Source organism: Gouania willdenowi, chromosome 1, assembly GCF_900634775.1.
Source record: "Gouania willdenowi chromosome 1, fGouWil2.1, whole genome shotgun sequence".
NCBI lineage: Eukaryota > Metazoa > Chordata > Actinopteri > Blenniiformes > Gobiesocidae > Gouania > Gouania willdenowi.
Window position 1 is genome coordinate 32,141,287 of NC_041044.1, and position 24,407 is coordinate 32,165,693.

Genomic DNA, 24,407 nt, shown 5'->3' on the forward strand with positions numbered 1-24,407 from the left:
AAAAAAAAAAAAAAACTTAATGTCTGTCATCATGTGTGACTTTTATTTTGAAATAAACTTTTCTTTTGACAGCCATGCTGTGAAAAGCATGTTGCAAAGCAAAATATATAGATTTATGTTTTAAAAAAGATTATATGTGCTTGTTTTCAAGAGCAGTCTTTGGGAGAAGAAAAAAAAAAAGAAAAAATTAACTTTGGTTGGTTGAATTAAAAAAAAAAAAAAAAAAAAAAAAAAAAAGTGGGTCAGGATTTGAGGACCGAGGCAAAATGTGGGTCCCAGGGTGAGACGAGTTGAGAACACCTGGTTTAGAAAACGAAAATACTATCAAACTGAAATCAACCAAAAACAAACCAAACTAATAAGCTAAACCTCACTTTATTCAGTTAAAGTCACGTGCATGGTGCTACGTTTACGGTAAACTGAGCTATTTTGGACAATGATCGGCACGAATTGAGAGCTTATTGAGCAGCAGCAACCATACGAATAGACACGTTCTTGGAAAAAAAAAAAAAAACCCATACCAGTTAGTCCATTGAACATCTCCACTCAATAAACAATGAGCAAGACAACATGTACCTTTCACACGTGGAAACACAGACCCCTCACGGGCTCAGTCAGGGCGCATCACGAGAGCAGCATTTCCCCTCAATGAAACCTCCATAGATACCCTAACCCAGTGACAGGGAAACAATACGTTCATGAGTACATTAATACCGTTGTTTGAAAGTTTAAAGAGAATATTACTCACATTTAGTGTCTGACAGCACAGCCTCGGAGCCCCGAGCTCGCAGACGCTACGGCTGCACACCTGCTTGTTATCCTGCTAACCGGAGGGATAGTATATGTATGATAATATGTAGAGTAGATGTCATTGTTGTAATTATTCATTATTTGGTAAACTAATAAAACCTGGTGATGAATACATTTTAAAAATTAACAAAAAATTAAATACAATAAACGTGTGTCCAAAAACACCATGTGACTAAAATCTTCTCATCTCTCAAAGGAGCCATTTTGTCTCATCTCACTTGGATTAAAGTCCTCCTGGAGCCAAAAAAAAATACACCTTCTCAATGAAGACAATGCTATAAATTATATACAGTTAAAATTATAAAGACTAACGTTTGATTTATTTTTATTGATCATGTAAATGGAAACTTAAAAACTCTTTTTAAAATTAAATAAAAAGTATCTTGCATCTTCAAATTCTTAAGCATCTCAGTTTACATGAACAGAAGTTATATAAAGAATTTTTTTTTTTTTTTTTTTTTCTAGTTAATGTATTTGAAAGGCTACAAAAAGTAACTTGAATTTGATAATGCATACCTAATTGCTCATTTCTTGCCACACATAAAGCATGCATATTTAACCAGCACATTGGTGGTTAAATGAATCTGTCCCCACACAATTAACATCTCTATTTTCTTCCATAATAGTGTTTTTGTTGGTTTAATAATTATCTTACCAGCGATTTAAAACTTAAGGTTAGCCACAGGTGCAGGAAAGGTTGATGGTCTGTAGATGTTGCTGGAGGTGAAGTAGGAAGGTGCTGAGTCATTGCACAATGTTATTTATTTTAGGTTCACAAATTATTAATCATTAATAGCCTCTGTAAAAACTATAACTATTTCTTTCAATTGTTTTTTTTTTTTTTTTTTTTAAAGCTATAGGAAGCCCTTGCATAAGAGTCAAAGAGCCACATTAGGCCCCAGAGCCGCAGGTTGCAGACCCCTGCAGTAAGCGATACAGGCAATTTGTCCAAACAAATATAAATGATCATTTACAATGGATCAGACAGGTGTGCCAAGTACACAGATTGGGCCTGTGTATTGTAACCGTGCTCAGATTGTCAGACATTCTCAGTACCCAGCAGTCATGTACTGGATTGTACCCATGCTGGAATTCCCATGCCCAAATTGTCATCCTAAGAATACAATATCTTATTTGTAAAATTCACATTAATGTTGTATATTAATAAGTGTAATAATGTATTTTAAATATTTCAGCAAGATATCTGTCTGTGAAGTGCATTTTATGCCAAAAATTGTAAATCGTACTGAGATTGCTGTACTATATTTGTCATACAGGGATTATTGTACCGATTTTAAAAAATGCTTAAAAAATATGATTGTCATGATCAGATGCTAATTTATAAGAATACATTATCTTATTGTTGTAAAGTATGTTCTTATTAATCAGTATCTGTTTTGAACTGGACATTATTAACTGTTATTCATTGCAATGTATATTATAATCATGTTTTTTTTTTTGGAAAATAAATTATTGCTTTTCGTATTGAGTTACATTATAATCATGTTTTTGGTTAGCAAAAAGCACAGCGGAAGTAGCAAAAAATGTTCAATAACATTAACTTTGGATATTTAACTTTGAAATTGAATGAACAATCTCAGCACAGCGAAAGTAGCAAAAAGCTAAGCAGAAGTAGCAAAAATGCATTTTCCTGTAGTGCGCATTACATTAGCAAAATATGAAAAACAAGAAAATTAATTGATGACAGAAAAATGCAAAATGAAATTATTAAATATATTTTTTAAATAACGTGAAGAGAACGGTTATTATTTTTATTTTGCCTTCCCAATGAACTTCCGTCACATGATGCTACATTTTGTAGTCTATGCTGCTGATAGGTTGCTCTCCCTCACGTGACCGGAAGTACTAAATACAGCGGTTTTGTGAGCACTATTGAAATAAAAAAATATGATAGCCGGAGAGTGGGTTGTTATTTTATTTAGCCATTTATTTCAGTATGCACACTTAGGTTTAGTTCTTAATACTCGGAAATACCCGCCGCGCGAGACCGTTGAAGCAATGAAGTGGTGAAATGAAGATTGTTCGGTCCAAAAGGTGAGTCAATTGTTAGCAACAACAGCTAGCTGACAAAACACAGATATCGTTTTTGAAATATTGGTTGAAATTATTGTCATGTACGAGAAAATCCTCAAAACTTGACGTACATTCTGAACATTTCTGACTGCCAATAAAAACAGTGCTACATCAGAAAAAGTTAATTATTCCATGAAGATGCTTTGATAATTACTACATTGTGAACACAAATTTACAGCTGACCCAAAGATCTCTGTCTTGAACATTACAGTACATGGATCGCTTAATCCTCTTAATGTATGAAATGAGTTGCGATCTTACAATTCGTTTCATTTGTAATGCTGCTGCAGTGTAAACACAAGACCTTGTACTGCTCTTTTATTCTCATGGATTAATTAGCTACAATCTAATTTTTCCTATCATAGCAGAGCTCATATGTGCTGTGGAAATTAATAGACTTCAACATTGATAGTACAATGAAGTAAATCATAAATCAGCCATAAATTGGGGCTGGGCGATATATCGAGATTATAGATACTGTAGATCAAGTTTACTATTTTGGGGATATAGAAAATTACAATATGCCGATATATGTAGCTTATTTTGTATCCAAATACCTGTTTTAGAAGTTGCTGCTTTTGCTACTTTTTAAAAAAGCTGGAAAAGCTCAGTTAGATGGAATTCTGCATGTGTCCTAACCTAGATCTACGACTAAACAAGCCACACTACAGAACTCACTCACACGTGCTGTTCTTCAGAGGGGAAAAATCCAAATCAGACACGTATTGTGCAGCTATTTGTTGATAAATGTGCCTGTGTGGCATTTTGTATCAGCTAGTTTAACCTAGAATTGACTTAATTTGAATTGAAATTATTGAGATTTATATTGTATGTCACCATTTTGAGAAGAAAGATTCACATGTGAGGTTTGGTCCATATTGCCCAGCCCTATGTGTCAAATCACTTGTGGTTTCTACCTTTTCAGGCTGATGACATCATACATAGACATGGATGACACTGCGGTCTAATGTTGCCAGATCTGCTCCATCATGAATGACTCTGAGCTGGACTTTGTGGACCTCTGCTCAAAGCTGCTGAAACGAGTCCGTAAGAAACCCGATGATCACAAACAGGTGAAAAAACCAGGGCGTCAGAACTCCAGTCAGACCAGAGGAGAGGACAAGAGGAAGGAGAATCTAAAAAAAGATGTTATCCCAGTGGAAAGGTTGGCTGCTTCACAGCCGGTTAATGCTGGAGGACAAGAGCGGGACGTCAGTGGGGGGATTTTATGTGACTCGGGGGATCCTGGGACGTCAGAGCAGACAGCAAAGGACAAAGTCCTGGTCAGGATGCAGCAGTTCAAGAGAGACTGTCCTCGGAAGATGGTTCACCAAGACGTGATCCAAACAACACACTGCTCTGGTCTCACACAGCAGCAGAGCGGTGAGCCTATGCAATGATTATGATCCATCAAATAGGTAATAGTTGGAAGAAATTAATTACAGCATTTTTTGTTGTTGATTAACAAATTATTTTATTTTGACATTTAATTCAGCCCAGGATAACAAACTAATATAGAACCAAAGAGTAAAAGCCTTTATCTTGTGATAGTGATGTCCTTTGTCGTTTTGATCCTGCAAAGATATATGAATAAATACAGAACATGTGCAACATGAGTCTAATTCCACTTCTTTTAGTTTGCTTATATTGTCCAATGTGGCTGCACAATGTTCATTCATGATTTATATAATCAAATCATTAAATTAATGATTGAAATATTATATGTAAGAATATCCCTCTGGTAAAGGTCATCATTTTTAAGTTTTAACATCAAAATGTATTTATTTATTTATTGTTTGAGTTGGTCTTTACTTCAATAGATTTACATCATGTTTTGGGAACCCACTGAGTATTTAAATACTGAATGACACAAACGTATGACATGTTTTTGAAATTGGCTGACCAGCAGCTCTCCTCTTCTTGCAGACGTTCCCGCTCTGAGCTCTGAGCTTCAGCCCAACCTCCAGGAGAACACGGACGAGGCTCTCGCTCTGCAGCTTCAACAGGAGCTGGACCGAGAGGCGTCCACGGCTCCCATCGTGGACCTGGAAGACGGTGGCCTTTTTTTCTGCCAGATCTGCCACAAGGACTTGTCACATATGACACCTGATGGACGCACACAGCACCTCAACAGGTCTGACAAAAACAGCTTGATGTAGCGCTACTCCTGCTAAAGTTATTCACACTAATGGACAAAGTATATCTTGCTTCATTATTTCTTTGAATGGCATCTAATAGTGTTTGGAACGAGGTTGAGGTCAATTGCAATTTTCAGTTACAATTAGGTTTTTAATTACCCATGTTCAATTGCAATTCGAATACAATTACAGTGACCAGAATTTCATTTACGTTTCAATTATTTTTTATCCTCAGAAAGTCGATTACTAAAGTTTAATCACAATTAATTACAATTGCTGAGCCTGAAATAAATAACCTAATAAAAGGCAAGGCAAGGCAAGGCAAATTTATTTATATAGCGCATTTCATACTCAAGGCAACTCAATGTGCTTTACATGATAAAACATTCAATTGTTTAAAATCAATAAGAACATTTAAATCAATAAGAACATTTAAAATCATCAGTAAAATCAATTAAAATCATCAGTAAAATCATCATTACATCAACAACATGACAAAAAATCTCTCTCTCAATCATATGCAGTAGAGAAAAAAAGTGCCTTTAACTTTGATTTAAAAATGTTCACATTGGATGCTGACTTCAGCTCCGCTGGCAGTTTGTTCCACTTCTTTGCAGCATAACAACTAAAAGCAGCATCACCATGTTTACTGTGAACTCTGGGCTCCACTATCTGATCTGTGTCCATAGATCTGAGAGACCTGCTGGGTTCATACCTGACTAACATGTCACTGATGTATTCTGGACCAAACCCATTCACAGATTTATACACCAGCAGCAGAACTTTAAAGTCTATTCTGAGGCTGACTGGGAGCCAGTGTAAAGACTTTAAAACTGGAGTAATGTGCTCTGACCTCTTTGTTCTGGTTAAGACCCGAGCTGCAGCGTTCTGAACCAGCTGTAGCTGTTTGATGCTCTTTTGGGGGATTCCTGTCAGAAGACCATTACAATAGTCCAGTCTGCTGGAGATAAAAGCATGGACCAGTTTCTCCTGATCTTTCTGAGCCATTAAACCTCTCACTCTGGAGATGTTCTTTAGGTGGTAGAAGGCTGTTTTTGTGATAGATTTGATCTGACTGCTGAATGTAAGATCTGAGTCAATCAGAACACCAAGGTTTTTGACTTGGTCTTTAGCTTTTAAAGATCGAGACTCAAGATAATTGCTGACAGCCGTCCTCTTTTCCTTGTTACCAAAGACAATCACCTCCGTCTTGTCATGGTTTAGTTGAAGGAAGTTTTCACTCATCCAGCAGTTTACTTTTTCTAAACAGTCACACAACACCTCAATGGGATCATGGTCATCTGGGTTCAGTGATAGATATAGTTGTGTGTCATCTGCATAGCTCTGATAATCAACCTTACAGTTCTGTAAAATTTGTCCTAAAGGAAGCATGTAAAGGTTAAACAGAAGGGGTCCAAGAACAGATCCCTGAGGAACCCCACAGGACATTGGTAATCTGTCAGATTCAAAGTTTCCAATGCTTACAAAATAGCTTCGCTCCTCCAAGTATGACTTAAACCATTGCATTACTTTTCCATTTAGTCCAACCCATGTTTGCAATCTGTGCAACAAAATTGTATGATCTACAGTGTCAAATGCAGCACTTAGATCCAACAGAATGAGAACAGATACTTTTCCTGAATCAGTGTTCAACCTTATGTCATTGATCACTTTGATCAGAGCAGTTTCAGTGCTGTGATGAGAACGAAAACCTGACTGAAATTTATCAAATATTTTGTTGAATGTTAAGAATTGACTCAGTTGGTTGAAGACCACCTTCTCAATGATCTTGGCCATGAATGGAAGGTTGCTGATTGGTCTATAGTTAGCCAGTATAGAGGCATCCAGTGTTCTCTTTTTTAACAGCGGTTTCACAGCAGCTACTTTCAGGGATTTTGGTACGATGCCTGATTGGAATGAGCAGTTAATTATCTGACACAAATCAGTGACAATTGACTTTACAACAGTTTTAAAGAAGTTTGAGGGTATTGTGTCAAGGCAACACGTTGATGGATTCAGCTGCTGAACAGTCTCCTCTATTGTTTTTGGGTTCACTGTAATAAACTCTAACATTGTAGTTGACTCATCCCTCAGTGGTTGAAGCTGTTCAAGCTTTTTGTGATTTTGCTGGTTTGTTCTGATGTTTGACCTTATTGATTGTATTTTTTCATTGAAATATACAGCAAATTCATTGCATTTTCCAGCTGACAGTAATTCAGGGGCTATCTGATCTGGGGGGGTTGTGAGCTTTTCAATTACAGAAAACAACGTGCGAGAGTTGTTGACATTTTTGGCAATAATTTCAGAAAAGTATTGCTGCCTTGCTTTGAACAAGCCATCATTGAATTTTCGCAGACTTATTTTGTACAGTTCTAGATGAATTTGGAGTTTTGTTGATCTCCATTTACGCTCAGCTCTTCTACAGTCAGATTTCAAATTCTGCATTATCTCAGTCCTCCTCCAAGGTGTTTTCTGTGTGTTTGGTTTTCTCTTAGTTTTGATTGGAGCCACCACATCTATGACATTACAGACGTTTCTATTATACTCATCCAGAAGATCATCAACTGTCTCAGCACTCAATGTTGGTGTCATTGCTATGGCTTCCATAAACTGTGCACTTGTGTTCTCATTTATGTACCTTTTCTTTAAACACACATAACTAGGGGGAACAGATGTTACAGTCTCTAGGTCAAAAAAGACACAGAAATGATCAGATAGAGCTAAGTCTCTTACATCAACAGCAGAGATATCAACACCTTTAGAGATAACCAGATCCAAAGTGTGACCTTGAGTGTGTGTCGGACCAGTCACATGTTGTGTAAGACCAAAAGTATCCATTAAAGCATACAGTTCTTTGGCAGTATTGTCCATGTTATTGTCTACATGAATATTTAAGTCACCTGTTATTATTAAAAAGTTGTATTCAGTGCATACAACTGACAGCAGTTCAGCAAACTCATCCATGAATTCTCCAGAATATTTTGGGGGTCTATAAACGACTAAAAACAGAACTCTTGAATCACCCTTCAGTAAGAATGACATATATTCAAAGGAGATAAAATAACCAAATGTTATTTCTTTGCACTGAAATATTGATTTAAAAATGGCAGCAACTCCACCACCTTTCCTGCAAGTACGACACTTATTTAAATAAATAAAGTCTTGTGGTGCACTTTCATTGAGAATAGTATTACTGATACCATCATTCAACCATGTTTCATTAAGAAATAAAAAGTCCAAGTGATGTGTCAAAATAAAATCATTAATTATTAGTGACTTGTTAACAAGAGATCTAACATTAAGAAGAGCTAATTTTAAAGACTTTACTGGAGACACTGGTGGACTTTTTGGATGACATGTTATAGGAGTCAAATTTTTATCTCTATAAAGCTTTTTGCTTTTCTTTAATTTCACAATTTTACCTGTGTTACCTGTCACCACAGGAATTAAAGAAGCTGCATTAACTCCATAGGGCCCTGGCTTTTTCTGGTTGTTCCTAAAAATAGAGCTATTGCAGTCTGGACCCAGCACACATCAGGCCTGTGTCGCTCTAAGTTGAACACAGCTGGTCTGAGGAGAACAGTGATCCTGAGCCTGGTATCGTCGAGGAGGGATGGGTGGTGCAGATTGACCATGGTGGGGTAAAGGGTGGGGTGTTAGTCTTGTGCCAGCCAGAACCAGCTCGTTCATCTGGGCAGTTAAATCCAAGAAGGCAGGGGTAGGAGAGAAGCTGGATGAGGTGGAAGTAGGTGAATTTTGGGGTGAAGCAGGTGGGTCCTGAGATGCGGGGGTTGGGTTGACCTCTTCATTTTGGTGATTTTTATTTCTTGCTGGAAGCTCATTGACTCCATGTTCTTTCCTTGTTGTTTTGTTCTCCGATGGTACATGTTGTCCTCTGTCTTTATCAGAACTGATAGCAGTGTGACTGGTGAAGTAAAACAAGTTGGATGTGAAGAGTTTTACTCCAGCCTTGTTTAGACACAGTCCATCTGCTCTAAAAAGATGACGACGTTCCCAAAAAATAGGAAAATTTTCTATAAAATTTAGTGAAAGGGCAGCACAAGCCGAAGACAGAAATTTATTCAAAGAGTAAATCCTTGAGAATTTCAGATCTCCTTTGCGGACTGGAGGTATCGGGCCACTGATGAACACTTTAGGCTGTATACAGCTCACAGTTTTTAGCAGATGGGTGAAATCCTGCTTTAACACCTCAGACTCCTCCTTGGCTAAATCATTTAACCCAAAATGAATCACAACATTTTTCAAATGTGGGTAATCTGCAACGATATGCAAGATTTTGTCAGCCAGGTCTGATACTGTGTCATTAGGTAAGCAGATCACTTTCACGTTGCTGCTAAACATCTTCTGAGCATCTTTAACAGAAACGTCTCCCACTATCAGTGTGTGAGGTTGTTGCTTTGGCCTACCCTGTCGCTTTTGTTTTCCTGAAGCACTTTCAGTCTTCGCAGTTCCAGAAGGTTGTGTGTTGACCTCATTAGAGCCAGATCCTAGGTCATTCAGCAGTGGGGCGAATCGATTACCCAGTTCTACATGAAACTGGGTTTGTGACTTGGTGATACTCCTGCCTTTAGCAGATGTCCACTTTTGTGCCTGGGCAGACAAGGGAGTTGATGTTGAGGCTGCAGTCTGCGAAGCCAGTGCAGGCCAGTCCGTCTCATTATTGATATCAGGGCGCTTTGCTCGGCCCGTTAGCCTTTGAAGTGGATATGACTTTTTCTTAGGCTTAGCTCCCAGAGTATTCCAGGGAGGACTCGCACCTGTTGGCTTATCAACGGGAACAGGATCCTCCCTAGGCCTGATAGCTTTGTTAGCACGAGGAAGTTAACCTTCCTCTTGTGTTAGCTTTTTGCTAGCGTCTCTTATGATAACGGGTCCTAAATCAGCCGTAAAATACACTAAAAACACATTTCTATCATCTAATTTCTTTCCTATCTATTGGTTTCCTTCCTAATAAATATAAAATATAGGTTTTAATGTTTTTGGTGTGGGCATCTGAGCCTTTTTTTTTTGTCAGGATACCCCTTGATTTTTTTTTTTGTTGAAATGGTAAAATGTGGGAAATCGTGATATGAAACATATTTTGATTACTGGTAACTACATATGTGTAGAACTGTACATAGAAATGTAACATGGTTCTCCAGTTTTGCGTTAAATCATAACTGACAATATTTTTTTTATATTTTTTTTAGCATATAAATCATATTTTTCTGTATATAAAGTTATGAAACAATTAGTAACAGAGAATCCAATGATGCAGTGGCTACTTTTTCTCATACATCTTACTGTATATGTTGTTGTGGATCCATTTTCAGGTGTTTAGACGGGATTGAAGAGGCCGCGCCTACTCGTCTGCCAACCTCTGCCATCCTAACCTGTCCAATCTGTGGCAAGAACTTCAAATCCCAGAAGAGTCGCTCGGCCCATCTGAAGCGCTGCTCCTCAGATATGGGGGTCTCAGCCGCCGTGTTGCTGCAGGCTCTGCAGAGACAGACTGAGGAGAGTCAGAGCAGTGGAACCAGCAACACACTGTGAGTGCGAGCGTTAGACAACCATCGGGCTGTTGCATCAATGTGTTGAGCAGGGTTGGTGTCAATTATAATTATAGTAGTGTAATTCATAATTATTTATGATTATGACATAATTATAATTGTAATTGAAAACCATCTGTTTCTGTTGTAATTGTAATTGAGTTCAGTTAAATGACTTTGTAATTGTAAATGGAAAGGAAATTCTATAAAAACTTTCAATTACAATTCAATTTAACACTAACCTTGTGAACCATGTTACAGTTTTGTCTTACACATACATAGTAACAAGTATTAAAATATGTTTCATATCAACTTTACCTCTCACTTCTCCTCAATATCCTTTTTACATTTAAAAAATAATTCAAATCCAGGGGTGTAGTGACAGAAGAAAAGCTCAGACACCCACTCCAAAAAGAGTCCAAGTGTAATTCCGAGCGTGGAAGCAGGGAATAACACTGGTCGACCTGGTGTGGTCAAAAAAAAGAGAAACGATATCGACGGCAGCGTCCGGCGGCGGAATCCAGAAAGGGTCCACCTGTGGATAGCGACGCGAGATAGCTCTGACTGAGAAGAGGTTTTTGAATGGTGCTGTTTTCCCCGCCCACTCTACTTATAGTAGGCAGGACTACCTGTGGTGGATGAATACATTTCACCAGCCAATCAGGATTGGCGTAATGAGATAGGGCTTCTGCGATATGACCCGGAGGCGCATGTCCCATAGTGAGACATCGAAAAGAATGTTATGAAAGAGAGCTCCCTCCTTTGGGAAAACAAAACCATGCTGCATCACGTAATGTAATTTAACACCATTGCATGCATTCTTCAGGTGTTTATAACATGGTCCAACTCAGCGAAATGTTTAGTTGTCTGAAATTATTATAAATGTGTATTAAAATGAAATAAAATCCTCAGTTGTGTCTCAATCCTCTCTGTAGAGCTCAGATATCAAGTTCTAAAAGGAAAGGTCCCACCAAGCCCAGCCTCCCAGTGAAGAAGCCAAAGAAGAAGCATAAAGCTCTGGATGAAGACATGATGGTGGCTCTGGCTCTGTCTTCCTCCCTGTTGGATCAGGAAAATGAACAGCAGAGGAAGGAGGACGCTGAGGAACGAATACTAACTAAGGAGAACACTGCGTCTCATCACTCTGTGCCTCCTTTAATGAAACGAGGGGCTGCTACAGGTACAGATATACACACTCCCCTAATTACTACCGTGACTATCATATATGATCTTTGATGAAGCTTGCAAGTAAAATTCACTACAGGTACAGTTTAAAATAATAGCAGTGGCCATTATTGTTGGTTTTTGCGTGGCATTTCCACATACAGATTTACAAATCAGAACACGTGACAACTAGGGGTGTGCCAAAATTACGATGCAACGATATATCGTGAGGTTTCGTCTTGCGATACGTTATCGATTCACTGGCGCCAAATGTCAATTTTTAAAAATGTGTTTATTTATTTTAATTGCAACATACAAGTCATGACAAAAACAATATATATACATGACACACAGAGATTATATTGCAATATATTGTGTCGCGATGTACCTAGCGATACCCAGCCCTAGTGACAACAGTATATGTAGCAAAAGTCACAAACATTCCTTTATTGAGATGATTCTTAAAGCAGAGGTACCATTTATTTTAGAAATTTTTTTCTCAATACATATACAAACACTGATACTCTGTGTAATATTCTCTGAACTATACCTTGCACTGTGATGGAAATTATCCATATCTTGATAAATTGTTGTGAATCTGCTCTTTTCTGTATTGATATGAAATAATTTTAAAAGCAGTCAGGTTTGGTTTTTTTGGAATTTCTAAGCAAAGTTAAAGAAAATAATAAAGCCTTTTTATAAAAATATCAGCCATAGTCACAACTTTTGAAACAATATTTGGAAAAGGCTGCTGCAAAATCAGGCGTTTTAGACCGTAACAATTACATAAATTATTTCAAAATTCTAGAGGTACTGAGACATAGGAAAATGTAATTATAGAAACCTTTTTTGTACATAATAGAATATATGATGAATAGCAATTTTCCATTCATTTCATGTAATTTTAAGGAAGAAATACTATATCGGAAGATAAATCTACCTATATTGTGATATAAAATGTTCTCCATATCGCACAGCACTACACTCCACTAAGTCCTTTGAGTGTGAGTCAGATTCCACGGCACCGACATCAGCAGCTTTCTAAAACCACATCAAAGATGAATGGCAGAGCTAATATTTACTGTTGTGGTGTTTGATTTATTGAGGTCTGTAGAAATAAAGCTGAACTTAGAGTAGTAATGTCATGTTCATTCCTCCTGCAGGTCGGGGGGGTCGAGGAACGAAGAAGAAAGGGACCATCCCTCGTCCTCCTCCACTGCTTCTCCTCCAGGACCCTGAGGCAGCAGTGGTCCGACTACAGGAGCGCGTTTCAGCGCTTCTACTCTGCAGCCGGCCCTCGTCTCCCCCCACTCCCACCCGCTGCACCAGCACCCTGCCCGGCTGGAGCGGTGCCACCCCCCTTTGGCAGAAAACTGCACTGCTGGATGAAGGGTTTACGGGTCGCTCTGATTTTTATGCTGCAGAGCTCAGAGAGTTTTTCCTGTCTTCACAACCTGTAATGGTAAGGAAGAACATTCTTAAGCTGTGTGCCTGCGTGCGTGTGTGCATGTGTGTGTGTGTCTTCATGGTATAAAACTCGATATTTAAGCTCTGACTGAATGAGCAGCATAAACACGTGCTCCTGGTTCTCCTCCGTAGACAGATCCAGCCTCTCTTGGCAGTAGCAACAAACCAAAGTCATCTGTCCAGCTGGAAGGTGAAGGAGCTCCTACCTCCGCTAAGAAACCCCCCCTCCAACCAGCTGCCTCCCCCCCAGGGACAGGGCAGCTCCAGGTGGACAGCCAGGCTCTGCGAGACCTGATGGAGCTGGCTGAGGATGGCATGACGCTCACACAGTGTGGATACACCAGGAGGGGTAAGACACGCTCCAGCAAACTACCACAAAATAGAATTGAAATAAAATTTTATTTCGGCAGTCTTCAGAAAAAACTAAAAACAGAACAGGCGACACTCAATTGTCTAACTCTTCAGCCGAAAGGGTGTACGTTGTAGCAAAAGCTTATACACACCTACCCCATCACAACAAAACAAAACAAGGCTCTCTCGATAATATCACAAAAAAAGAAGTGAAACTAATATTACTATTTTTACATTACAAATTCAATATATATTCTACACAAAGCTTTTTTATTGCACATCAAACATACAGACCTTTTCCAAAAAAAAAACAGAAAATCATGGAAAACTTGTTTAATTTCCATAATTCCATTGAAAAACTTAAACTTTCATAGATCATAGATTCAGGGCCCACAATTAAAAGATGTTTTTACTTTTACATAATTTGGGCTTCCAGCTCATAAAACCCACGAAAACAGGAATTCCAAAAATTAGAATACTGTGAAGAAATCACCATTTAATTCTCAGTTTTGGCAGAAAAAAAGAGGAGAAGAAGGACTGGACTGTTGGCCAGTGGTTCAAGGTCCTCTTTTCCGATGAAAGTAAAGTTCATTCTGGAATCAAGGTCTCAGGGTTTAGAGGAAGACGGGTGAGGAACAGAACAGAGCATTGCACCCCAAATCATGACTGACTGTGGATATTTCACACTGGACCTCAAGCAGTTTGGGTTCTGTTCCTCTGTTTTATGAGCTGGAAGCCCAAATTATATAAAAATAAACAAATAAATACTTGAAATGGTTTAAATTGTGGGCCCTGAATCTATAATCTCTTAAACTTTTTAAATGGAATTATGGAAATTAAACAACTATTCCATGATATTCACATTTTTTGGAAAGGGTCTGTATATACATATATACATATATGTAAACCACTTTGTGACCTCTGTCTGTGAAAGGTGCTAAATAAATAAACATTACTTACTACATATATACACATATATATACATACACATGAACGTACATGACATGTACATAATATCAATAATATACTGTTTAATATCTATGACACAAACGCATCAATTAAATTTTAAATGCAAAATATAGTGTTTCAATATTTAAATTAATAATATTTTCCATCGCAATATATTCCTGACATTTTTTTCTATGTAAACAATCCCACCAAGTCTTCCAGTCGATGCAGAATCAGTTTTAGAATTTAGAATGTTCTTGTTTGTGGCTACTGATCCTTGTCCTGGTTGTTGTAGATCATCAGGGTGATACCAGTTCCTCCACAAACCTCCAGCTGAGTGGTTTTGTCCTCGAGGAGGCAGAGGAGCCCAACGAGCTTAGCAAGAGTGGCTTCGTACCAGAAACAGCCGCCGTTAGCCTGAACACGAGGACGACTGATTCAGTGAAAGCAGAACGAGAGAAGATACAGGAATCAGTACGAGATCTGGAGCTTCTCCACCTTTTTTATAATTATAATGTGATATTTTTTCTATAATTAACTGTCTAATATGCTTCTCTATAGCAGGGTTTTTCAACCACTGTGCTGTAGCACACTTGTGTGCTGTGGGAAATTATTTCATTTCACCTAATTGGTCTAAAAATATATAAATTATATATTATTATACAAATATAATGTAAAATTATACAATATAATAAAATGCATTATATATAAAAAAAAAACCAAAATTTAGCAGAATGTTCAATTGTATTTCTAATCATATTTAATGGTTTTTTTTAAATTTTATTTAATCCCGCTCACGATGTGTATCAAGAAAAGATTAAAAAACACTGCTCTATAGTAATAAAACATTTGATTTCATCAAACTGTTCTGACAGGAAGTAGAAAGATCCCTCTATTATACACTGTGCACTGTTTCCCCTGTAGGTGGTGCTGTGCAGGCTTGCAGCAGATCTCAGCAGCATGGTGAACAACCCTCAGCTCAGTGATGTACAGCTGCAGGTGGACAGTGGAGAAATCTTCTATGCGCACACCTTCATGCTGTATGCTCGCTGCCCCCTGCTGGCAGAAATGGTACATCATTTAGTAGTTCATTTAAATCATCTGGGCATAATCTGATCTTCTTTTAGCACTCCTGATGTTACATATGTTATGATGGATGGGTCTTGTTTATTTCTGTCTTCTGCTTGTGATTCAGGTGCATGAAAGCGGCATCGGGGTAAAGGAGGCAGGGCTCCCCGCGACTCACAGGGTTCTGATGAACGACGTCCCTGGACAGGCGGTGTTTGCTCTGCTGCGTTACCTCTACACGTCTCACTGTTCCATTCATGCATCAATGAGGCCTCACGTACTAGAATTAGCATCCAGGTAGGATTCCATTGCAAACAAGATTTTTTTAACAGTCCTATAATATTTGGGGTCAATTTGACCCCATTTGATGTTTATCATTCAAAAAATAATATTTGACTTTATTTTCTTTGCTTCGTATTTAATTTCTTTTCCTAATTTGATAGGTGCAATTGAATGGGGTTAATATGACCCCATTCAATAGTTATCATTAAAAAAAATATAGGTAGCTTTTATTTTTTTCTTCATATTTCACAACTATTCCAATTTTGATTAAGCATAAAATTATCATGATGGTATTTTTTCAATGTGCTGAAGACATATTGCACGCATTGGTGTTCCTCTGGGATCAATTTGACCCCAAGTTGTTTTAGCTGTGTAAAACTATCTGTGTGACCCATGTGAGACCTTACATTCCCACACGTTCAGGTGCAGTTAAAAGTTTTGAGTTGATACATTATGAATTAATATGGTTCATTCTGTGAGAGTCATGAATGTGCACCCCAAATTAGAAAATAATTGCATGAAAAATTTTCAAGATACACAAACTCTAAAACCAAAAGTTTGACCTGATGGTGGCGCTGCAGGAAAGGTCATATCATCGCCACAACCAATGGGGTTCATACTCTTGTGGTCATTAATATTGTCAGTAAATTTGAGAAGATTTGAATGAAAAGTATTTGAGATAAATTAATTCTAATCTAAATTAAGTTTGGCCTGATGGTGGCACTAGAGGACAGGTCATGGTTTCATTATCAATGGGATTTTCATGTATTCATTAAATAAACAAAGTGTCTGACACAAAAACTTGGTCAACAATTTACTGAAAATCAATTTCTGGAGGCAAATATCCCTGAGGTCAGATTGATCCCAAGGGTAAAACATTAGTAATATTTGAGGATAATAGGCAGTTTAAAATAGTAAAGCATGATGTTTAAAAATGTAATATTAGGGTGCTTTCACACATGCCTTCTTGCTCCGCACCATGCTTCGCTTCCTGGGATACGCCGGTCTTTTTGTGACATGTGAAAGGTCACTGGAGCTCTGGTGCGGAGCAAATAAGCAAACTCTGGTCCTCTGAAAAATGTAGGTCTCGGTTCGGCTCAAGCGAAGCATGGTGCGGTTTTTAACCACGTGAGAAAGCAATCAGGACAGAACAGAGGACTTTACATTGAAGTTCAATTGTAACGGAGCAACTCCATCAGTGACAGCGCAGCAGCAGCTGTGCCGCTGCTGCTGTCTGCCATCACACATTCACAACCCAGTGCTCCATCCATTTTCAGAGTTGCTTTGTCAGCACACAAAAAAAAAACACGACACATTTCCTCACTGCCTTCTGTATTTCTCCCACATCATTCATTTATTTCACTTATTTCTGTTTTCCCAAACTGTTCACATGATCAGCGATGGCTGCACATTTGACTGCTCTGTTTTATTTGCGTTTATAGTGTCATATCTTCACACATTACACATCCTTACCGGTAAGTTACTGGTGACATGACGGCTCTGAGCGCTGACAGGTGGCGACGGAGCGGAGTCATCTCTGTGTTTAAGTAGAGCATTAGTGGAGATTGTGGCATCATGTGATTATGGATTATTTTGAATTATTATTTGACTTTTCTGTGGGGATTGTTTTAGGATTTTCTTTGGAAAACATAGGAAGAGAGACCAAATATAGGTTGTGACGGTGCGACGGTCAGTAGTGACAGGGCAGCGCCACATCGTCACAGCATTGGAGGTTGCAGTATTCTGTTCAATAGGTGACTGACCAATTGGCCTGTGTGACGTTGTTCAAGTTTGGTGCGCTTGGCAAATAGAATGTGTGAAAGCGGACCAAATTCAAATGCAACAATGTTTCAGATTCACCTCCTGAATCGCACCGATTCCACCAGACTATATGTATGAAAGCACCCTTAGAGTTGTCTTTATCTATAAGGTTGAAAATACTTGATGTTTGTGTCTAAGGTTCGACCTGCAGGAGTTGCAGCAGCTTTGCCAAGAGACGAAGACTCCTATGTATGAAGAGATAAACACAAACCAGGTGGAGGAGACTCACACAGACGAGGCTTTCATGGAGCTCCTTCGCTCGATGTGGATGGAAGGGAATGAGGATGAAGATGGGATGGATTCGGGTGGAGGAACGGAGCAGGAAGGAGAACTACAAGGGGAGGATGAAGCTGAGAATCTTGTCTCAGGTTTCCATGGGCTTCCAGAGGAACGAGTGAATGAAGAAGAGCTGGAGGAGATCTATGAGTTTGCTGCTACGCAGAGAAAGAGAGAAGAGCAGGACAGTGAGGAAGAAGAGGAGGAAAATGGAGGTCTACTCTTCACAAAACTCATGGAGCCCAAAGTGAGGTCCAGTGGAAAAGCTGAGCAGGTGGAGCAGAACCAAAGCTTAGATCGCAGCTACAGCCGTATCTTCTCAGAAGAAGGAGACCTCGATTCACCAATGGGACACATTTCTGAACAGCACCCGAGGCGAAGAACTTTACTTCAGTCCTCAGACAACATGTCCCCCAGTCCTCCCAGTGTTCCCAGCACATCTAACCTGCCAGTAGCAGGTCTATCCCCTGCTCAGGTAATAAATCAAAGTTTTGGAAGAGATTTGAAGCCAGAGAGTGGATGTGCTGGAAGTCTGTGTGTCCCAGTTTCTACTGAATCTTCTCCCGGTAAACAAGAGCCTGAGCTCATCGTGTTATCTGACTCCTCTGAGGAGATGATGGATGTTAAACAAAGGGTCACAGAAACGTCTCCCCCACCTGATGTGGAGCATAAAATGAGTCCTGGCCCTGGTGAACTCCTGAATTGTTCTCCAGAGCTTTCTTGGTTGATTCCATCCACACCAGACCAGCTTGATAAAAACACCACCAGTAGCTCCACCCACACCAGAAGGAGCATCTGTCGAACAACGCTGTTTCCAAAAGCCGATAGTTCACTTTCCTTTTCTCCAGCTTTACCTCGTTTGACTTCCAAAGGAAGTGTTTCCCCCTCTGCACAGGGTAGCAGCTCCAGCAAAGATGCGTTTAATGCCTCTGAAGCAAAAAAGTCGCACCCATCGCGTGTGACACACCCACCTTCGCTCCAGGAGACTTTCCCCATCAAATGCTACAGCAGCACTCCGCTGCACACAGAGCTCCACCTGCCTCATGTTCCTCTCCTACAGGACTCTGTGTCCGACCATCAGCCGTCAACAAGTGAGAGCCCACTGAACAATGAAGTACAATGTTTCCATCTGTCCCCTGATTCTGAGCCCTCAGCCACAAGCTCCGCCCACAGATCTTTTAACCAGAGCCGGAACCATGATGGGGAGATCATAGAGAAGGATTTCACCAGTAGAAAAGCAATACTTGGAGAAGTTAGCTCTGGATGTGACACAGATTCCAGTTTCCAGCAACGTTTCATGGACATGGATGAACCCCCAATAGCTTTCAATGACTCGTGGAATCTTGACGTTTGTTCAGAGGCGAACACAGAACACTTCAGTCTGAGGCTAAACAACAGCGAATCAACGAGCCAGCAAGAGTTGAGCCCTGGAAAACAACGCAGATCGTCTTCCTCTTCTTGTTCTGCACCATCATCATCAAGTCCCAGTGTACACTCAGTGAACAGAGGAAAGACGCTCACGTCCCCTGGAAGAATTCAACACTCACACCCTCAAACCACAGCCTCAGTGGAGATGGATGAAGGCCTCTTAGACTCTAAGATATGGGACAGCTGGGAAGAAGACGAAGAGGAGGAGCCTCTTCCTCTTTCCCAAAGGGTGAATTCTGCTGCTCAGATCCAAAAAACTCCAGGTGAGTTTTTTTAAAGCTGATATTTGGAGTTTCTGAGAAATCTATGTTTATGCATCATTCTTTTAAAATGCAAAAAAAACGCCTAACTTCTTTTACTATAGTCTACTGCCGGTGGTCATTCATATACGTCAGTGTATATAAGTCCCGCCTTCGTCCTATAGACCCCTATACAAATAGAAAATCACGCCGCAATTGCCCAGCCAATAGGCTTTGACTTCCTGTAGCGGAGACTGTCAATCAAAGTGAATGCGCGTGCGTAAACTGTGCACGGAAAAAAGGCAGCGCGTCACAACAGCAAACAGGTATCACTCTGAGCAGCATAGCATCATGGAGGAGCGTGCTGAAACTCCAAATGTTCTACTAAAAAACAAAAAAAAAGGTCCGGGTGTGGTGTTAGTGTGTAAAACATTGTTATGTTCTGCCATGCACGTACACAAAAGTAGAGGTGTGGCTTCTGGTAGATTGGCAGAGGCAGGGGAGGAAGTGGCGCTTTTTAGGGAGGGACATCGAGACGTTCGCTTTTGAATTTTCTCTCTCCCTTTTCATCCTCCGGATAATCGCTTTAAGCGCACGGTTTCTTTCTACTGAGCACATCAACTGTGTTGTGGTGGTTTTGAATGAAATAAGACGGAGTCAAGTTGAAGGGTTTACAGGTCAGATGCAGACACAGGGTTTATTTGGTCAAAGAGTTTTTGGGACAACTGGTCTGGGATTCAAAGGTTTCAGTGTGTGTGTCCAATAAATCTGTAGTTGTTCTGTGCTCTCAGGGTTTTTATGCTGCTGATAGCGCTAAGCATAACAATGAGAGAGTCTCTGAGAAGAGGCCTTGGTAAATGTTATCAGTGCGATAGTATCTGGCCTGCTAACTCTGAAAAAGGATTCCACCCTCCATATTATCATTGGGGTCAATTTGACCCAACTCAATGCTTATCATGACTTTTTCTACAATTGATTAAGCATAAAATTATCTTGATGTCATTTTTTCAATGTGCTGATCACGTTGCACGCATTGGTCTTCCTCTGGGGTCAATTTGATCCCATGTGTGACCTAACATCACATCACCACACCTGCAAGTGCAGTTGATACTTTTGAGTATTCAATCAGTATGGTTCACTCTGAGAGTCATGAATGTGCACCCCAAATTAGAGAAAAAAAATACATTTTCAAGATGAGCTAACTGTAAAACTGGCAGTTTGACCTGATAGTTGCACAGCAGGAAATGTCATATCAGCACCACAACCATTAGGGTCCATACTCTATTTAAAAAGATTTGGATGAAAACTATTCAAGATGAATTAATTGTAATTTAGGTCAGATTGGCCCCATGGGTAAATTGTGTTAGTGATATTTGAGGGTTAAATCCACCCCACCATCTTTTGGAGGAGTGTTACCATCACTAATTTCCACATGTCCTGATTTCCTTTTTCAACAATTTATTTCAAATGAAAGAAAAACTAGTGACAACATATGCCCCAAAAACTTGAGGTCCTAAATGTTCTTTGAATAAACAGCAGCGTTCAGGGTTTGTTCTAAATTCTGTATTTTTTTTCTGTTCTCAGTTTTAGCACAAAATAAAAGGCGCCGCATGATGGTTCCCATCACTCCCATGCCTCACTACTCCGACATGGACACACCAGAGCTGAAGAACAAACTGAACAGGTGTGTGTGTGTGTGCGTGCGCGTGTGCGTGCGCGTGCCTGTTTCTGTTTCCCTTTATTTCATCGTCTTTCTCCTGTGATCAGGTATGGAGTGCGGCCGCTACCTAAACGTCAGATGGTTGTTAAACTGAAGGAGATCCACCAGTACACACACCAGCTGACCAGCTCCGACTCAGAGGATGAGGAACCTTCCACAGCGTGCTCAGCTCAGGTCAAGCCCCTCCTCATCAGACCCATCCTCTGCTCTACAAGCAATCAGTTTAAAGAGCCGAGGCCCCCTACAGCATCGCCTGGGAAACACAACACTAAAGTAGTGGAGGAGGAGGGGGAGGAGCCACTGTCAGCATCACAGGGATCCAACACCTCCTCCAATGCTGCCAGCGAGGAATCAGAGAGGTAAAGATTAAATGGATTGTAATCAAATGTATGTTGGCAGCACCTTTTAAAAACCATAAGAGCATGTGTTAAACATCTTTTTTCGGCTCTCAGAAGAAAGTGGAAATGACAGGGAAAACATGAAATATTGTGTAAATGACCAAATAATTCATTGTAAATTGTTGTTGAAAGAACCAAAATCCTGCAATTTTTCAGAACTTTTTGCACAAAATCTCCACAAATTAAACTCAAATTGGTCAAAAAAATAAATACATCAAAGGACATTTATGTGTCCTTTGATATTGTTGATGCCTTCCATACTTTATGACTGATTCATAACTGGAAGTGCAAACTTGGTGCATATTAGGGATGAAATTGTTCATATTTCCACCTAAAAGCTGCAGCCCACTTGTGATCTAACTGGTCTGTATTTCTCGTCAGCTCTTGAACTAAAAATGAGTTTTACACCCCTGCATAACATAAAATAGAAAAATAGGAAGCTCAGGTGGTTGGATGGGGCTGCCAGTTGAAGGAGCGTTAGTGATTCCCGTCCATGGAAAACTCCCATTATTTCCAAGTAAAGGCAATATTTTCAATCTGTAAGTTGAGCTCAGTCCAGCGTGTTTTAAATGAGTCCCTGCCTAAACACATGGTTACAGAAACAGATGAGCTGCATTTTCTGTGAAACAAGATTCATTCCTAAATTTGCTTATCATCGGCCCCTCGTCATCCTCAAATGTCACTTTTCTCACCATGAGCAAACGTCTACATCCATTTACAGAGTGAAGCAATCTGAATCATGAATTATTTAACCATATTTATTTAGTAACACTTTACTTGAAGTTTTATATATAAAGGCTGACATTTCATTACTAAGATGTGACACCTGAATAAGGTGTCATGAAGGCAGTCATTAAGTGTTGTTTGTTACCCTAAACCCTAACGCCACTAGATCCCTCCACCTTATTATTCATGAAAATGACCGAGAAATGTTGGCCTTATGTATAAACCTTTAAGTAAAGTGTTACCATTTAGTTTAACTAAAAATAGCACATATGCTTGTAATTAATCATTATTTTTACTTTGTAACATGATGTACAAAAATAGACAGTTTATACACCCCAAAATGAAGGATTTAAAGCTGCTGGAGATGGTCATTTTTTATCAGATAAAGAGACAGTGTCGGCCTCTTAGATCAATAAATCAAAGATCATTTTCTCAACACAACTGTAAACAGCCTGTTGGAAAAGTTTTGCATCTTCTATACGGATGCATGGAAGTGTTTTTACTTCATTTTTACTGTAATTTCTTTGCATTTGCCTCAGAAACTTTGCCAAAGTCACCTCCCAACATATTTCTGGTGTTTTCACAGACTGAATGTCGTAAAGAAACACAAAATGAGTGTAAGAATGAAGAAGGAAATACTTCTTTGCATCGGTTTATGAGACTCCACATCCCACAATGCAATGCAAGAAACTTTTCCAACCGTGTCAATGAATGGAATTTTTGCTATGGGGAGCAAAACATTTTTACGAGCAGCAATTTTAAAATTTTGCATTTGATCAAATAATTTCATCTTCTGCAGCTTTAAGCAAAAACTCAATCTGAAACACGTATTGGCTTTAATGATTTTGATATTGTTGCATCATGTAAAATTATCCTGTTTCTCCTTAGGTCCAATCCAGAGCTCATCATGTCCTCTGACAGGGACTCAGACAGTGATGGAGGCGTGTCAGCGTCTCAATCAGCCTCCCGTCTCCAGGACCGCCTGCTGGCTGTGCGCGGCTTCATCCTGTCACACCCAGAGCTGTACGGTCGCATTCTGCAATATCAGCCACTGGTTCTGTCTCAGCTCCAGGAGCAACTTAAAGCAGCAGGGATCCGTCTGGGCGTTGCTAAGCTGGTGGACTACCTGGACTCCCAGTGCATCACCTTCACCACCGCTAAGCCAGGGCAGCCAGCAGCTGGCCGAGGCAGGAAGACCAGGACCAGGGTGAAAACAGGCACCAGTGCAGGAGCAAGTAGGAAAAAGGCACATTTTAATCGATAAGATGGAATACTAGCTTAAGGTTGGAAAGTCATAGTTGGAAAGGCTTTTGTAAAAGAATAATTTTATTGTTTGTGTGTTATGGCTTTGCACTTTTTTTAAAGTTGTAGGAATGAAGTTTTAAAAAAAAAAAGTAAATAAAATACCTTTTTCAAAAAAAAAAAAAAAATGTGGTAGTAGATGACACACTACTCCTTTATGTTAAAGTTTCTGAGGCAACAAATTCTAGTTTGTTGTGCAGCATGTTAATGATACAACCAGGGTTGGGTCAATTATAATTTAAAATTATGACAATTGTAATTAAAAAACCTCTTGCTGTTGTAATCATAATTGACTTTATAATTGTGATTGGCATGGAAATTAAAAAACAACTTACAATTTAATCAAACGCAAACCTGGGAACCATGTGACAGTTCTATGGCTTACACAAACATAGTTAATTATTAAAATATGTTTCATATCACATTCACCTGTCAATTCTTTTGACCAGAAATATTAATATTTTCATTGATTAGGAAGCCTAACAATGTTACCAAGAAATGAAAAAAATTGAATGATAAATAATATTTCTTAGTGTATTTTACATGTGATTTTAATTGTAATTGGAAAAAATGCTAAACAAAATAAAGTTGTAATTGAACATAGATAATTGAAGACAGAATTGTAA

At 39.3% G+C, this 24,407-nt stretch overlaps 1 protein-coding gene across 1 annotated transcript; it reads left to right on the forward strand.

Annotated features, from left to right (window-relative positions):
- The first annotated feature begins 2,674 nt into the window (after nucleotides 1–2,674).
- On the forward strand, nucleotides 2,675–24,349 carry slx4 (SLX4 structure-specific endonuclease subunit homolog (S. cerevisiae)). The gene is made up of 14 exons (XM_028444676.1): nucleotides 2,675–2,865; nucleotides 3,830–4,287; nucleotides 4,831–5,038; nucleotides 10,376–10,591; nucleotides 11,527–11,771; nucleotides 12,919–13,217; nucleotides 13,355–13,571; nucleotides 14,817–14,995; nucleotides 15,446–15,592; nucleotides 15,717–15,886; nucleotides 17,831–19,659; nucleotides 21,220–21,319; nucleotides 21,403–21,714; nucleotides 23,368–24,349. The coding sequence occupies exons 2-14, from the start codon at nucleotides 3,894–3,896 to the stop codon at nucleotides 23,741–23,743; spliced, it is 4,692 nt and encodes a 1,563-aa protein (XP_028300477.1). The 5' UTR covers nucleotides 2,675–2,865; nucleotides 3,830–3,893; the 3' UTR covers nucleotides 23,744–24,349.
- The last annotated feature ends 58 nt before the right edge of the window (nucleotides 24,350–24,407 follow it).

Bases quoted from the DNA above. Each gene is read 5' to 3' on its own strand.
- slx4 (XM_028444676.1), top strand. From the start codon at position 3,894: ATGAATGACTCTGAGCTGGACTTTGTGGACCTCTGCTCAAAGCTGCTG. The intron at 11,772-12,918 runs GTACAGATATAC...TTCCTCCTGCAG, and splicing joins GAAACGAGGGGCTGCTACAG to GTCGGGGGGGTCGAGGAACG. The intron at 13,572-14,816 runs GTAAGACACGCT...TGGTTGTTGTAG, and splicing joins GTGTGGATACACCAGGAGGG to ATCATCAGGGTGATACCAGT.